Genomic DNA, 17,414 nt, shown 5'->3' with positions numbered 1-17,414 from the left:
CATTCCCGTGTTTAGTCAGCTGTTCCAGAGTAATCCGGTTTTGAAATTAATTAAAGCAAAATGCAACATGGTCTTTCGGCTGCATTTCTTAAAACTAAGCTGTGCTTACATCGCCTAGATATCTGTAAATATTAGAATCAGACAATATAGGGAGCTCAAGGTTAAGAGTTTGTCAATGTAGCCTTAATGATTTCTTTTCACAAAATGCTAAGCATGCATGTATTTAAGTTTCTTACAACTGAGCTGTGCTTAAATGGGCATGATTTCATAACAGACCAAATAGAAAATAAATGTTAAATATAGCCTATATCTGTAGCCTACATATTAAAATCAGATTATGTAGGCTACACAGTGTAGTTAGATCAAGTTGGACAGTAGCACGTTTTAATCATGGATAGTAGTTGGACAGTAGCACATTTTAATCATTTTAGTGGCTGGTGAAAGAGTTGAGTGTTTTTTTTTTCTTTTTTCGGGGGGTGGGTTAGTGGGTAGTGTCCCCACCAAAGCTCAGACCAAACCTACGCCCTTGAGCATCACTCCAACCAAAATCACCAACTCCATTCAACTCCTTTGAATGTTCTCCAACATTGCCTGTATATAGGGGGATCATTCTTTACTCTCAATATGATTTCAAGGTGAAGTAACAATAGGGAGACATGAGAGAGACTAGCTCCTGTTTGTTAAAATGCATTTATGGTTTGTTTAACGACACTATGCCTTTATCTTTATGATCTGTGAACATAAATCAGTAGACCTATTAGCCTGTTAGGCCCATGAACTTACCTCGTAGATTTGGTGAAGATGATATAAACATACGTATTTGCATACAACTACATTACATTGATATTATACAAGTCAGCTGTTTCAGTTTAGATGGGTTTTTATTATTTTTACTTCAGATCCTTTGAGGCATATGACAGTCCTGTGATCTTAGATCAGAAGCCAGAATCAGAGTTTAATCTGTCTTTTTTTTTTTTTTTTAAGAAATCTAAAGCATTATTTTATGTGGTGTTGAAAACTAAACATGTCACCATGGTTAGTAGCTTATGATTTTTGGCTCAATAACATTTTTGAAGATTGTGATGATTTTGGCCCTTCTAAAATTTCCCTCGTGATGAATAAAGTATCTATCTATCTATCTATCTATCTATCTATCTATCTATCTATCTATCTATCTATCTATCAACAGGCTAACACCTTTGCAGACTTACATGCTATCTGGGATATGTCTTTTCACATAGACCATGCACTATTTAAACAGTCACATGTGCCAAATGCAACCACTCTTCCTGTCACCAAGTACAGAGCAGAGCAGGAGTAAGATGTCATAGCAACTCTCGCTACATTCCAGTTCAACTCCTCCAAGTCTCTTTATGAAAAATGCACCCTAAATCATATCACCCAATAACATAGGCCTAAAACAGTTGCGCAGTAGCCATCAGCTTCTCTTGTCAATGTAAACCTGACTTGTCAGTCTAATTAGCGGCCTTAAAATGCTCTAACCCTATAACTGGCCCACCTTGTTTTATCTGCCCTGAAACTGAACTGAAATTTTATGGCCAATGCTGTCCTCTAACCACCTTTTTCCTTACAACATAATTGACCTCTAAATGTCTTTTAAACTTCAAAGAGCGTGTCCGTGTTCACACCTCTGCTGCTGCTTTTGGCCCCGGCCGACAGGAAAAGGAATTAATACCGCCCCCCCAAAATGCCCCTCCTGTCCATTACGTGGTCCTGACACTCCTGTTAGACGAGTCTGGAGGATCGGGGCCCCCATTCACAAACATGACGGCAATCTCTGATGTGATCTGAAGAGACACAGGGATGAGTTGAGAGAGATAGGAAGGGACAGAAAGAGAGAAAGAGAGAGGGAGGGAGGGGGGATAACAGTTATGCTCTGTTGTTCTTAATCCCCTTTCACACTCCTGAGCTCCACTCTTCAGACCAAATGCGTGAAACAAAAGTTTCAGGTAGAGAGGGAGGGGAAGGAGGAGGAGAGGAGAGACACCTCTGAGTGTGTGTGTGTGTGTGTGTGTGTGTGTGTGTGTGTGTGTGCCAGTGGGAAGTGATGGGTTTTGGATACAGATTGGAGACACAGGGGCTGAGAGTCTGAGTAGATTGCAGACAGAGTGGCCCCTGACACATACACACACACACACACACACACAGAGAGAGAGAGAGAGACACACACAAAAAAATACCACTAACCTCAAAAGACTTTGTATGTGATATTATGACAACACTATTGGGACCCCTGGCTTGGTCATTACACCTACAGGAACTTTTATGAACTCTCCACCAGATTGGACTGTGTGTCTGTGGCACGTTTTGTCTATTAAGGTAGAACAGCATTTGTACGGTCAGGCACTGATGCTGGGCAAGAAGGCAGAATAGCAGTCAGACGAAATCAAAGTGATTTGTCCCTATATAGGCACTAAATAATCACACAAATAATTAAATTAATTAAATATTTACCAAATTATTATACATTTACTTTCATTATGCACACCATGTGGTAACACTCTCTCACACACAGTTTGAAAATCACATTAATGTTGAAACCAATATTTTAAACACAGTGACATAATATACCGATGCACACACATACACAAACCTCCCTCTCTGTTATCACAAGACCGGGTCCTGCTTTTCAAATACGACCTGTTCTCAATGGCTTAAGCGTCCCTTTGATGTGGACGCTGATTGTGTTGAATGGCAGAGAGACTAGGTGATTCCTATCACAAACTGATTCAATCATGGGTCGTTGATGGAAGCTCAGTTAGTTCATTATTTATCTCAAGACAACAACAAAAAATAGAATGAGTATTTGGCTGTCTAAAAGTGCTCAATATAGATATCTAAATACAAAGCCTACCTGTTATTTACCCATAAAGCAGTGCTAACTCACTAATCGAGAAAATCTGACACTTTTTTGTTATCGCTGGAGACACACACACATTAGACACTAGAATGACTGTTAATGAAAAAGTTACCGGCAAAACCTGGCAAAATATTTCTGGCTTTTCAGGAATAGCAATGCAGGTTTTTTAACTTCCGCAACACACACACACACACACACACACACACACACACACACACACATGCACATGCACATGCACATGCACATGCACATGCACACACACACACACACACACACACACACACACACACACACACACATACACATACTTTTGGCCTGTTGTTTCACATTTTCACATGTCAGATGAGCCCAGAGTTAGTTAGAGTTAGATAGATATTGTGCCAAATTACTGTTTATTGGAGCATAATTGGGATTAGTCTGTTAGTCTTCCATTGAATCCACCACTTGTCTTTCAGATCAAGCCTGGGGCCATGTTTATATTTGATCTTGATTTATTTGTTTAGTAAACACAGATAGTTGTTTAGAATGAGCATTTATTTAAGTGAATTAAAGGATTCATTTCATTGATGATTTGAATGACTTGTTTTTGTTTGTGTTTGCTAAACTGTCCCCAATCAGAGGACAGAAACAGGAATAATGAATTCTAACCATGACTCTGATTTCAAAAGATTTCAACAAAGTCCCCCCACATCCGAGTAACACACTTTGGGCTAAGAGGTAGCTATTTTCCTACTCAACTGTATCGGAGGCATGCTGGAAGGTCGGGATTTGTGTAGACTACTGCCATATTGGCGTTATGAACCAACCTCATACATTTCTATGGAGGATTCTTGAGTGCTGTGTTTCCTCATTAGAAAGTCTCTGGTTTCAACCAGTTTGGAATTCTAGGATTCCCACCAATGACTCGATGCCAAGCCGAATGCCACTGTGCATTTACATTCATTCAGCAGATGCTTTATCCGGTTGATTTTATTCTTGAATCAGTCAGATCTGACAAATCGGCTGAATTCCTATACATTTGTTATGTATAGTTTGAGCAGGTTCACAATGCCTATTAGACGAAGTAACAATCAACATTCCAAATCCAGTCCAATCTGATTGGATTTCTGCCATGTTGGACGTTTTTGTCAGCTGTCTTGCAGTGTGAACTGTCAGATTTACAGTGTGGGCACAGCAATCTCGTCCAATTTAAACATGTAGTGTGAGTTACCAAGTTGTATGCAACTGAAAAAAAAACAGGGTTTGTCCGGTTTAAAACTCAATATTTAATCTCAAGTCAAGTCAACTTTATATAGCACATTTCATACACAGAGGAAACAGGATAGCTAATAAAAGCATAGAAGTAATAATTAAAACACATAAAAATGGCAATAGTTTAAAAGTATTTAAAAAGTAATAATTAAAACACATAAAAATGGCAATAGTTTAAAAGTATTTAAAAAGTAATAATTAAAACACATAAAATGGCAATAGTTTAAAAGTATTTAAAAAGTAATAATTCAAACACATAAAATGGCAATAGTTTAAAAGTGTTCAAAAAGTAATAATTAAAACATTTTACATATTTTTTTACAACATAATAACATTTTTTAAAAAAAGATTGATTATACCAGTCAAGTCAAGTGATCCCAACTCAATATTTGAAGTTAGTCCAAAAGGCCTCACCACATCCATCATTCACCCAACCCAACCCAAGTCCACTGAATGTAATATGTTAGAAGCATCATGTCCGATACACATATACACAATAAAAAGAGACCAAACAATTAACTTTAAATAAAACGTTTAATCTTTTAACTCTTCAAATTCTAAACTTCCCAGATCAAGGCTGAACCCATTCAGTCAGCTGATCACAAGCTGTCTGAGCAGGATTTCACTGACTGGACTAAAGACTAGGTATCAGCTGACCAGAGTGCCTGCAGTACTGAGTTATTTAAACATTCCTACCTGCCTTTGTATGTGTCTGCTTGCTTATATTGATGTATAGCCTTCATTTATATATCTTGATTGTGTATGTCATCGTGTCCCAACCTTGGGGTCGCCTGAGATACTGGGTATCTTACAATTGACTACATTACATTAAAATATGCATAAAATAAATAAAATAAAAATATTAAAACCCCCATGTTGTAATCAGATCCTTCGTGACAATCTGGCTACATAAACTTAGACAGCTCACATTAGATTCTTTGTTGATGTAATCGTGCTTGATCAACATTCCAAACAAAGTAGCAAAACAACCACACGCCCAAAGATAGCCAAACGAATTAGCTTGCTAGGACATCGGGGGCAAATAAAAGTCCCACTTTTGACTGTGTGTGTGTGTGTGTGTGTGTGTGTGTGTGTGTGCAGTGTGCAGTGCAGTGTGCATGTGAGATGTGATGTGTAGTGTGGTGTAAGTGTGTGTGTGTGTGTGTGTGTGTGTGTGTGTGTGTGGTGCGGTGTGGTCTATGCTGGCTGCCTGTTCACTGAAGACCCCTGCAGTGTTGGGGACAATACATTTGTGTCCATAACTGGCCAGCAAACAGCTCCATTAGACATGAAAGGCTCCCAACAAGGGCCATCAAAAGGCCTCTCTGTGGGGACCCAGCACACACAGGGTCTGCTACCGTCTGTCATCCCAGGGCCCTCTCTGGGGGGGGGTGTAAGTGACACTGGGAACCACTGGAACCTCTCTGATCCCCTCAACAACCCCCCACCCCCCGACACACACACTCCCCATCCGCTGCTGTTACAGGGAGGGCTCCAGTTCAATTGACTTGGGGGCCTAATGATGCGGTGTGTACACAAACATGGCCCGTGCAAACACATGCCGACGTGGATAACCCCAGCTGGGCCAACTGCAGGCAAATATTTGAGTTTGTATGCAAATAAACACAGCCGTTTCCACAGACAAATTATTTGGTTAATTAGCAGCAAGCCTGAAAAAACTGTAAATAAATCTATAATACCTTGAAAGGGACTGTATCTCCATGTTCAATGTAGAAAATGTGTTCTGAAAATTAATGATGCATTTGTAGTAATACTAACAGTAATAATGTCAGTTTCAATTTCAAGGGTATACTTAGATAGATAGATAGATAGATAGATAGATAGATAGATAGATAGATACTTTATTGATCCCCAGGGGAAATTCAAGGTCTCAGCAGCATACAGACAACACAAACACATTCTTTAACAGCAGAAAGAGTAATTAAAGTATATAATATAAAAACACAACTAAGCAATAAGGACAGTAGAAGATACAGAATATGCTAAATATACTAAAATACAAATTATACTAACACTTAATCTAAATCAATTCTAAAAAATAGTATCCACATAGTGGTGATTAATCAATCAGAGGCGCTTGCAGTGACTGAGACAGGGACTGAGCCTGTGATTCTCTGTGCATAGTAAGGTAAGGTAAGGTGCTCTGTGTGAATGAGTGTCATGGTGATAGTGCAAATGAGTAAGTCCAACAGTGCAACAATGCAGAAATAAAGTAAAGTAAAGTCTATATATCTATATATTTAACTATTTTAAGAAAAGGTATAAGTGTGGCCACAGTTCGGCTGTGGCATGGAGGGAGGGGTTATGCATATGTGCTAATGTGCTAATATAGCACGCAAACAATGAGGCAGAAAGACAGTGGTAAAAGTGGCTAGTGGACAGACAGTATCCAAACATGGAGGGGGTGAAGAGGCAGACAGACTATGTATTGAACAGTTCAATGGCCCTGGGGACAAAACTTCCCATCTCCAATTCAAAGTATTTCATAATTTATGGCAAAATACATTAAAAATTGAAATGCAACATCCAAGTCATGAAAATAATGATGAATTATTGCCAAGGCTTCTGGTTTGAAGCTTTTCTCTTTGTGTAATGGATTCATTCATATGAAGATTTTAATGAAGGGTCATCTGTGACATCACAAGAAGGTTCTGATATCAGTCTCATTAATTGTAAAATGAATATAATAATAATAATACATTTGATTTATAAAGCGCCTTTCAAGACACCCAAGGTCGCTTAAAAAAAAAATAAAGATGCCGGACGGAGCGGCGTAGTTGCCAGCGTACCCGTGACACCAAGACATGACAAATACATTTAAAAAATAACTAACACAGGACAAAAGATGGCGGACGGAGTGGCGTAGTCGCCAGCGTACCCGTGACACCAAGACATACAAGACGGACAATAAAACAAATGAACAAATAAAAAGTTTAAAAAAAAAGAAAATACATTTAAAGGGGGGGAAAAATGAATATGTGGCCAGCAAAATCTCACTGTCTCCTTCTCACTCTATTTGGCACTCTATGTCTCTATCTGTCTCTCTCTCACCCCCACCCCCACACATACACATACAGAGAGAGAGAGAGAGAGAGAAAGAGAGAGAGAGAGAGAGAGAGAGAGAGAGAGAGAGAGAGAGAGAGAGAGAGACTGTAATCTGTGGCTTTGAAGGTGCTGGGCCTGTGCTGTCTGTGCCGGGCGGGAGGTGGCCGAGTCGTCTCCTCTGCCGCTCCTCCCGTCTGCCTGCAGTAAACCTGGAGTGGCCGTCTGTGCCGCCTCTTCACTCTGCTCCTCTCCACTCCTGAAGGCCCGTGCCGCCACATCAAAGCCCTCCCCACCCACCCACCGTCACCCATCAGCAAAGAAAGAGAAAGAACAAAGAAAGAAACCAGAGATCGCAAGGCCAAATATATGATCCCATGACAGGGAGTAATAACACTAATGAACTAAATCCAACTGAAGAGAGAAGGAATCGCATCCTGGTTGTACCTATAGCTTTGTATAGCTGATACAATCTTGCACAGTGAGGGAGAAAGAGAGAGAGATAGAGAGAGAGAGATGGAGGGAGGGAAAGATGGAGGGAGAGACAAAGTGATAAAGGGAGAGACAGTTGATATAAGAGGGACACCCAGACAAAGATTGATTTGGTGATACAGAGAGAGAGAGAGAGAGAGAGAGAGAGAGAGAGAGAGAGAGTAAACAAATTATGCGGTCTTTGAAGTTTTAAACAGGATGACTGAATTAGTGTCAGAGTGGATTCTTTGGGCATGACAGAGAGCAGTGTGGTGTGGCTCATCCACCCAGCCTTCCGGCCCCAGGACTTTCCTCAGGATTTCTCTCCTCACATCAGCCAAACAGGGCATTTTTCAGCCGTGATCAGATTCAGGCATGATCAGATGCATTTATCACATTTTTTTAAAAAGTGACTCGCCAGAGTGCCATAGGCTATCCTTTTACAGACTGCTAACAGGAAACAACATCCAGTTTTAAAAAAACAACACATTAATGTAAATGTAAATCACATACAAGGAATTTGGTCCATGCATTTTACCCATCCGGGGGTAGTGTAGGCTACAACACACCCACACAGTGTAGGCCTACTACACTCATCCACACACACACTCAGAGCAGTGCATTAATAACGGTTCAATACACTCTTTAGCATGCAGGTAGGCCTATCACGTTTAAGAGAATGTTGCTAGAAGTAAACAAACAAAGCTGGGAGGCTGTAGTTTTGTTCTTTGCGCATTGAACTTATGGAGTGGACAATGAGTTGCCAAAGGCATCAACTCTAGCCTAGCACTCACATTCCTTGAGGACACTGCAGAACTGCACTTATTTGTTGCCCTTTGTGCAATTGTTAGTGGGGCTTATTGGCTCAATAGGGATCATATCAATGGCACCGTTTATGAACGATCTGAGTGAAACAAGGGGAGGATTACGAGTAAGAGGGTTTGAACAGTCTCTCAGAGTTTTGTTTATTTCGGCAACTAGAAATGATCAAATGAGCGGCGACTAACCGCATTTATCCACACAAACTCTCAAGTAATCCTACTTCAGATGATTATCGCCCGTCGTCTTGTGAATAGACCCTAATATGCGCTGTTATCTTCATCGGTAGTCGGGTTGACCAGACAGTTGTCTCCTAGGGTTAGTTGGCGAGGTTCAGTGGAGTGCTAACAGACCCATTAACTGTTACCAGACGGATCAAAGGACCAGAGTGCTTTGATATCAACACCATCTCAAGACTCGCCTCCCACCGCATTCTACGCTGCGTGAACGCTAAAACAACACGCTCGTCTTCCTACTCCTACGTTTTGCAGATGTTTTAGTTGGTTTAGTTATTATTGTAAGTTGACACAATTTTTGTTTTACTGAATACTTGAATACACACGATAAGGAGCTGATTGCAAAGGGTGATCTGTCTTTCATCTGTATCGTGGGATGAAGATGATCCTTCATCAACATTAACAGTTGGATTAATCCCATAATGTGTTGATCCCCTTAAAGTGTTGATCCCTTAAAGTGTTGATCCTTTTTAAAGAATGAATTTAATCTACTTACTGATTTTCCAAAAGCCATGATACAATGTTGCACCATGATAAACTAATCTTCTCAAGACACCAGAGAGGATCAGTATATTTTCTGTTTATGATGATCCAGATAATGTATTAGTAAAACCTTTTCAAGGTTTGCCTGTTTTTATCAAAATTGGGTTGAACTCAAGTAGATCAATACATGAAACATCACCCAAATGAACAGTAGAACTATCTTACACACACACATACACACTCACAGAGACACTTACAAACACACACACACACAATCACAGAGACACATACAAACACACACACAAACACACAATCATACACACACACACACACACAGACACAGACACAGACACACACACACACACACACACACACACACACACACACACACACACACATGCACGAATGCCTCAGACACACCAGATACTGGATAAGAGACAGTGTGAGTATGGATAGGAGATGACAGGGGGGGTAACATCTCCAGACTTGCTGGAGCCAAGAATTAATGGGCTCATTCAGGGCCGATTGAGACGTCTTAATTACTGCACTTGTGAAAACTTGAGGGGAGGGCAGGGGAGCAGGAGGATGTTCCCTTTGATCTCTGGGTAAGTGAATTGTAAATGAGCTGGGTCACCCCTATAAATACTACAGCTGGTGCTCTGTAGACACACACACACACACAAGCTCATCTCCACAAGCCTGCAGAGAAGCAGCAAGACTGAAGAGTCCCAGCAGTAGAGTTTGCTCCACTACTGCATCGCACCGACATTAGGACCCTCATTACGGATACCAGGTCTCTGCCAAGGATTCTACACATAGCACTGGAGCAGAACTTTCTCAGGACTTTTTTTGGTTGTGTTTTTTTCCCCCTGCCTGTTGTTGGATTTTACAAGCGCCTGGAGTCACCATGAAGGGACACTTCTCAGTAGAGTGGCTCTCACAGAGCAGCCAGATCACGGACAGCCACCAGCCTGCTGTTCCCGTTTCCACAGCAGCCCTGGGGGTTCCGCAAATGCCCAGCACCTCCGGGACCGTCTCAGAGAGCCTCCCAGGGTTCTACAGGCAGTTTAGGCCGGTCCAGGGGCCACCTCAGGAGGCCGTCAAAGAGAACCACACTGGCTTCACACAGAACGGGCAGAACCAGGAGGTCAGAATGAACCTTCAGCAATGTGTTCAAGGTGAGGCTCTTAAACAGTCTTCAATCTCTTTTAACTCAAATATTAAGAATTTCAGAGTTGATGTGGAGCTGAAATCAATACATTTTGGGATTGAGCTGTGATTAGATTTCTAAAAAAGATAGTTTTCCATATACTTATAGATATCAACGCTCATGGATTGCTTCTCACCCAATCAGATTACTTTGTTATTGCAAACTGATGTGTGATCATTTTTTGCTATTCATGTCATTCCCTCAGGTCAAGAGACAGGGTTTAGCACAGAGGAAGAAGAAACGTCTGGCTATGAGAGCGAAGGTGGGCGATCGCTGTCCCCCAGTGGGATGAAGGACAGCGCCCAGCCAGCAGTGTCACCATCCAGTGGCCGGAGGCCTCGTACGGCCTTCACGGCAGAGCAGATCAACAGCCTGGAGAAGGCCTTCAAAAGGAACGCTTACCTGGGCACTCAGGACAAAGCTGAGCTCTGTAAGAGGCTCCACCTCTCAGATAAGCAGGTAAATAAATACCTTTTCTTTTGTACATTATACTCAAACTCTCAATAACTGTACATATTCAGACACTTTTACTTCTTTATTCTTCTAACAGTGAGGAAATAATGCTAAATATGTAAAACTCCTCGAGACGATGAGATTTTAAATCAGTTCAAGATTTATAACGAGTCTAAAACATCAAGAAGTCTGTGATATATTCTAATGTTTACACAGTAGAACTCAATTCTCCTTTTCCTGTCTTTCTCCCTCTCAGATCAGGAACTGGTTCCAGAACCGGAGGATGAAGCTGAAGCGGACGGTGCAGGACGCGCTGGCACACGCCTGCCAGGCCAAGGTGGCATCTCACCTGATGCAGTACCCCGAGCTCCAGGGCTACCGCCCGGCGCCTTACCCCACTACCCACTACTACCACCCACAGGAGTCTTCTGCGGCCTACATGACCCCTTCCGGCCTCCACTACAACCCTGCGGCGAGCGGTCATCTGCACAGCCTACCCGTGGACGCCCTTTATCAGTACAGTGGGCTGTCGACCCTGGCCGTAGCCCCTGGGGGCACCCCAAGGATGGTGCCGTACCAGGCCTACACTCATCAGTATTAGCCTGGTTTCAGCAAGACATGCTCTCCGTCACACTAAACTTACTGGTGCACCTGAAAAAGTCTACCTTGAGGGGACCAACACACAAGTGGATTCTGGGTAACAGCAGGTAGCAGGCAGGCAGGCAATGTAGGTGAAAAGCACATGGAACCCATCTCACAGTCCCACTCCTGCATGGTGAAGATGTTTGTTTGAGCCAGCGGCTAACCTGGAGTGTCATCTATGAATAGAATCTGTAGGGGTTACCCACAATGCAATGCAATACTTGGAACTTTGTGGTTTAGTTTACATATTTTGTGTTATTTATTCAGTCTAGTGATGATGGGGAAACAGAACACTTAGGGAAAAGATGGATGGGATTTAGATGGTTTTTATCACCAATTCCTCCTGAAGATGTGATGCGTTTTGTTTCTGAGGTCTTTTTGTGGCCTCTCACCAATCCAAATGACAGAGGATGGAGTGCAATATTACATACTGTCCTATTTGAAGTTGATTTTGTATGCTGTGACCAACTTATTTAAAGAAGAAAATATGTACATTTTGTAAAATTCTATCTCTGTAATATGTATATACAAGATTTTGTGTATTGGATGAATGTTTATTGAATAAATTGAATGTTAAAATTGAAATAGTGATTCAAATAGTTCTTGTTGATTGACGCAATTGTTCTTATGAGACAGAATGTCTCAAATAGATCTGTGTCCTTTGCCTGTAATCACTAATGTTACTTTACATTCTATCTGTAATCTGATTACTGCACATCATAAAGCAGCTCATATCCTTTGAATCAACCGGTAAGTTATTCCTGTGCCGTATGGATTTGATATAGTGAGAGGAAGGAAGTCTGCACACTGTACAAGCTGTCTTCGTAGAAGATCCTGTGCAATCAAACGTTTGTCTAAAAAACTTGTTTTTTAGAGATAAAGTATATTTTTGGAGCATATACAATGTTCAGACCTTCTCCCTCTTGCTCTGACATGTTTGTCTGGCACTTTTAAACACTTTTTTTAGATGTGTGCGCCACTTCTCCACAAAATGGTATTTGATATAGTCATCACAAGAGAATGAATTTAGCCTCCACAGAGAATATCACAAATGAGTGTGGAAGAAAATGGGCCTTGAGAACATCAGTCAATAAACTCCATCAGATCATTGCTCTTTTACCGAATTATAAACACTAGCTTTGCACTTTTTCTGTTTGTGTGGGGGTTGGAGGTAACTCATTGTATTATAAAGGACAGCGATATTATGACAAAGTAAAGTTAGGTAGTCAGTAAGCGGCCCATTTTTTTTTTAAAGCCTACAATTTGCAAGTCTGACACTGAATAAATATCCATTTCAAAGACTCAGTGTTTGCCTTGATTATCTTCTAGAACAGAAATGCTTTTGACTTCAGTACTAAATGTTTGGTTTGAGGTATAAACAGGGTACCCCCTCTAAGTTACATGTTAAATTCCATGACCTATGTTGGTACAATACATTGACCAAAGATTTCAAAGCAGCGGGTGGCATTCAAATTTTTTTTTTTTTTTAAGAGCGGAAAATGAATAAAAGGGCATTGAATAAATATTTTTGGGCTAATCACAGCCATTCAAGGGAGCATTAAAGCTATAACCAGATGGTCCACAACAATTTCTGTGGAAATATATTTGTATTTATGTATTATGCCAACTAAGTTTCAACATGCTGCAACAAAATTTCCTGATATTCTATGACTGCCCCAAATGTGATACAATTCCGACTTTTCATGTCTGGGATAGACTTCATCAAAACGCCATATTCCAGAAATTCCATGACCCGTGGGAACCCCGTTTGAAGAAATTTGCAATTGACATGACACATACAACTGCAGGGGATCATTTTGGCACAACTCATATTTCAAATGGCCTATATGCTATAGTGACCACATGATTTAAGTACATAATAATGCAATTCCCTTGCTTTAGTCTAGCTCCACTCTTTAGGTACCGGACCATTATTCTTGGTAGCCCAACAGAAGGGTGGCACAAAAGGAAACAGTAAAGGTCGGTTGTTTTGGTACACTTCTCAAATTCTGCCCATGGAAATGCAAATAACTGCGTACCGTACCGCTTGGTGGAAACAAGATATTAGTAGTGACTAGCCAAGGGCCACTGAAATGAATGAGGCCGGTACTTCTTCCTTCTCTCCACCTCTGTGCACCTAGCTAGGGGTGAAATCGGCAAAAACAGTTTGCTGTTCGTTGACATGGCTGTCAACAAGCACCTGAAGATGAGTAATTGTATCAAAATGTATAGAACACAATGTAGGCCTACGCGAGACTCAATGTCAGCAGGTGGCTGTAAGGAGCACTGGTGTGTGCCACTCTGCTCGGCTTTAAGACGCTATAAACGCGATTTAGCTTCCACTTTTTACCTAAAAATACCAGCCTACGTGCAGTGGTTGCACAAAATAAGCAGGGAAGGATTTTGGTTCAACTGAAACACTCCTCTTCAGGTACTTGTTGACAGCCATGTTAACAAACAGGAAACTGCTTTGCCGATTTCAACCCTAGTTAGTGCACAGAGCCCATATAATGCCTCCATAGACTAGCCATGGGCAATAATCACAAGATGCAAATAACATCAACCACCTCTAAAGATTTGTGTACAAGTGCAGAATTTTAAAAAGCTCTATACAAAGAGCCACTTGGAATATACTAAGGGCCAATTACAGCTTTCTGCATTCAACCCATTTAAATCACATATGATCATAGGACCTTATATTTTAAAATTACCTCACTTGGGGATCAAATTAACCAAAATGCCAATTCTCATTCAATCACACTGTTTGCATGCATATCGGTCTCCATCTAAACATGGAAAAATGAACAGCAAAAAAAAAAAAAAAAAAAACCAAAGAGACATTTTTTTAAAAAGACATTTAAAACATTTTATGTATAAAACAGTTCTTTTTAAGGTATGACAGCCAATGTCCATGAAAGTGATCCTTGACAAATGATCTGGTTTGCATTCCGTAAACAATCTGAGAGGATATAGAACAAGTATTTTTTTTTTTTTTTTTTTTTTTTTAACTAAAACATCAAAAAAAGTATTGGTTAAAAAAAAAAAAAAAAAAAAAAAAAAAAAAAAAACAAAAAGAAAAAACAAATTCAGGTCTACCTGAACAATTCAGGACAGTTTCCCACACATGGATCAAGCATAGTCCTGGACTAAAAGCAAACCTCAATGAAAATCTCAATTGGAAAACAAACTTTTAGTTGTAGGACTAAAAATTAATTCACGTACAGGCTTATGTTTAACTACAATTACAAAATAATCAGAAACAGAATGTCATGCTGATTGCCGTCCTCTATACACACACGCGTAATATCACTGTCCTCTATGCCCTCTTCTATACACACACAGGTAACGTCAGAGTCCTCTATGCTGTCTTCTGTTGTCCCTTCTTCCCAATCAGGGATTTGTGGATGTGTGGAATCACACCTGCAGTTTAGAATAAAAAAACAAAATGACAGGATGAGAGGTAAGGAGAAAGGAAAGCACAAAAGGTGTACACACACATACAACAAAAAAACAGTTCTTAATTCATTGAGGATCCACTCATCACTGCATAAAAACAGAAATGATTAAAAAAAAAAGAGTAAATCTTTTGAGATAAAAGTAAAAATGAAACTGACCGCCTCCAGCGATGGTGGCTTTAATGAGCGAGTCAAGCTCCTCGTCCCCTCTGATGGCAAGCTGCAAGTGGCGAGGCGTGATACGCTTCACCTTCAAATCCTTGGAGGCATTGCCAGCCAACTCCAGCACCTGAAAAGTGCAGTCCAGACTTAGTGAGCCACCTGCAGGATTCTTCCATAATTTGCAGGCTTCACTACAGCGCCACAACACACATTGGCTCAGTCTACTAATAACCTGAGCTTTACCAGATGATTTTTGCAAACTATGTCTCCATACTTGAAAATGCAACCGTAATCTCTGGGATTATTTGTGGTAAATTTAAATATATTTCAAGGCTGCCTTCTGCTGGTCCTTAACCACATTTCACCACAAACCTGTGGTGCAAATGTCTTACCTCGGCAGTCAGGTACTCCAGGATGGCAGCACTGTACACAGCTGCTGTGGCTCCAACACGTCCATGGCTTGTTGTGCGTGTCTTCAAGTGCCTGTGGATACGCCCCACTGGGAACTATAGAATATGGCACATTGAGACATATTATTGAACATTCCAGAATTAGTACACAGTAAGATATAAGATGTTATTCTGGTTAAATTTATGTAAGCATTTGCCCATAACATTTAAATTGCAGAAATAAATCCATTTACTGGCTGTACCTGAAGTCCAGCCCTTTGGGAGCGGGATACTGCCTTGGCCTTGGCTTTCCCACTGTCTTTTCCAGCTTTTCCTCCAGCCTGTTTAAAAAAGATAAGTTAATTAGGTACGTTGCTCAACAAATCCTTTTTGTTTTTTGCCATTATTAAACTGAGAACGTCCTGCAGAAAGCACCACGTCATTTGCATCTCCTATTGCAAAAGCAGGCAAAGAACAGATGTTGATAGAAATTAGAGAATGTATTAACCCCCTAAGGAAAAGTCTCGCATACATTATCCCCGTACGGTTAGAAGTCTATCTGGTTAATTACCAAGGTGGCAACTCTAACGGCACCGCTGTGACAGAATTTCCATCCTGCTTGTTTGCAAACAGACAACGAGGTCTGTCTCTGCAACTTGGACAATCGTATGGATGAAAAACGACGTGAAATGAATCATTCTTCGTGAACACGGATTTCCGCATCCAAGGTATCTTAATGAAACTGTGCAGACGTGCATTAAAATGGACATAGTTTAAGAGTCCATAATAAGCCACCGGTAACTGGCAATGTTAGTATAAACGTTCACTGGCAACTTAGCTTAGTTACGTTAACGTTAAGTACTGGCGAACGTTAACGTTACACCAAGGTATGGAACTTCCAACCTAACGTTAACATCAGCTAAATGCTACTAACGTTACCTCAAATATAAGTGGTTAAATCGAGAAAGGTTTTTGTAGGACCCGCTAAACAAATATATATATATATATTAAATGTTCACTCTATAAAGCGTGTGTTCGTTCGTTTGTCACACGATTGGCGCTCTTTCCAGCAAGCCAACTGGATACATAATACTTGCCAAACTAAAGAACTAACGTTAACGTTAAGCATGTACTGTGATTAGCAATCGTTCACCATTTAAAAATAAATCAAGTAAAGCTAGAGTAATAGAATATTCTGACAAAAAAAAAATATTTATGCAGCCTTACCATAGCACCGCTTAAATGTCCAGTTACCCTGCTGAATTTGAGGCGGAGGGAAACAATAAAGCTTCTTCGCTCATGCAAACCTGTATGAAAGAATTGATTCTCGTGAGCTCGAGAAAGAGCCAATAGCAGCCGCCCATACTGTTTTGAATATTTCTTAAGCCAATAGCAACATTGTTTGTACTGATCTCAACGGCTGTTCCAACCAAGTGCGCATGCGCTCCTGCATGTCCAATAAGATTAGGCGTTCATTGCGCGCAAGCAGTTATCAACCACGATTGAGTCCATTTAAAACCTAAAGCTGTAAATACATCATTGTTCACATTAAGCGTTACACATAAAGTAAGCCTCGCACAGAATTCTTAATTCAAGTAGCCTCCCTAGGCTTCATAAAAACCATTCAGTGTCGTAATACACGTAGCTGCCTTTAGAGGGAGCCAGACCTATGTAAGAGACAGGGCCTACATCTACTTTATTATCTTTCATCTTTTTCATTTTTCACCTTTTATCTTTTTACTCATAGATGCTAATAAAAGGTGTAATGTCCTGCGGATCTATCCACCTCCCTATCTATAGAATATAGGCTGATCCAAGGAAATTAAGTCATATTTTGAAACACTAATTGGACTGGGGAGTCAAAAAGCTTTTTTTATGCATATATTGCTTTTTCTGTTG

At 40.6% G+C, this 17,414-nt stretch overlaps 2 protein-coding genes across 2 annotated transcripts; one reads left to right on the top strand and one right to left on the bottom strand.

Moving 5' to 3' along the window:
* Nucleotides 1–10,111: 10,111 nt before the first annotated feature.
* ved (ventrally expressed dharma/bozozok antagonist) lies at nt 10,112–11,468 on the top strand. Its single transcript, XM_048259383.1, has 3 exons — nt 10,112–10,382; nt 10,620–10,873; nt 11,124–11,468. Exons 1-3 carry the CDS (start codon nt 10,112–10,114, stop codon nt 11,466–11,468), a joined length of 870 nt encoding a protein of 289 aa, XP_048115340.1.
* A 3,073-nt stretch (nt 11,469–14,541) lies between these two features.
* Nucleotides 14,542–16,852, bottom strand: LOC125304392 (histone H2A.V). Its single transcript, XM_048258619.1, has 5 exons — nt 16,743–16,852; nt 15,779–15,856; nt 15,519–15,632; nt 15,124–15,253; nt 14,542–14,929 (listed from the first exon to the last, which is right to left on the bottom strand). The coding sequence occupies exons 1-5, from the start codon at nt 16,743–16,745 to the stop codon at nt 14,868–14,870; spliced, it is 387 nt and encodes a 128-aa protein (XP_048114576.1). The 5' UTR covers nt 16,746–16,852; the 3' UTR covers nt 14,542–14,867.
* Nucleotides 16,853–17,414: the final 562 nt, after the last annotated feature.

The sequence above is a fragment of the Alosa alosa genome, chromosome 12 (genome assembly GCF_017589495.1).
Source record: "Alosa alosa isolate M-15738 ecotype Scorff River chromosome 12, AALO_Geno_1.1, whole genome shotgun sequence".
NCBI classification, from domain to species: domain Eukaryota; kingdom Metazoa; phylum Chordata; class Actinopteri; order Clupeiformes; family Clupeidae; genus Alosa; species Alosa alosa.
This window is presented reverse-complemented; position numbering and strand designations above follow the sequence as displayed.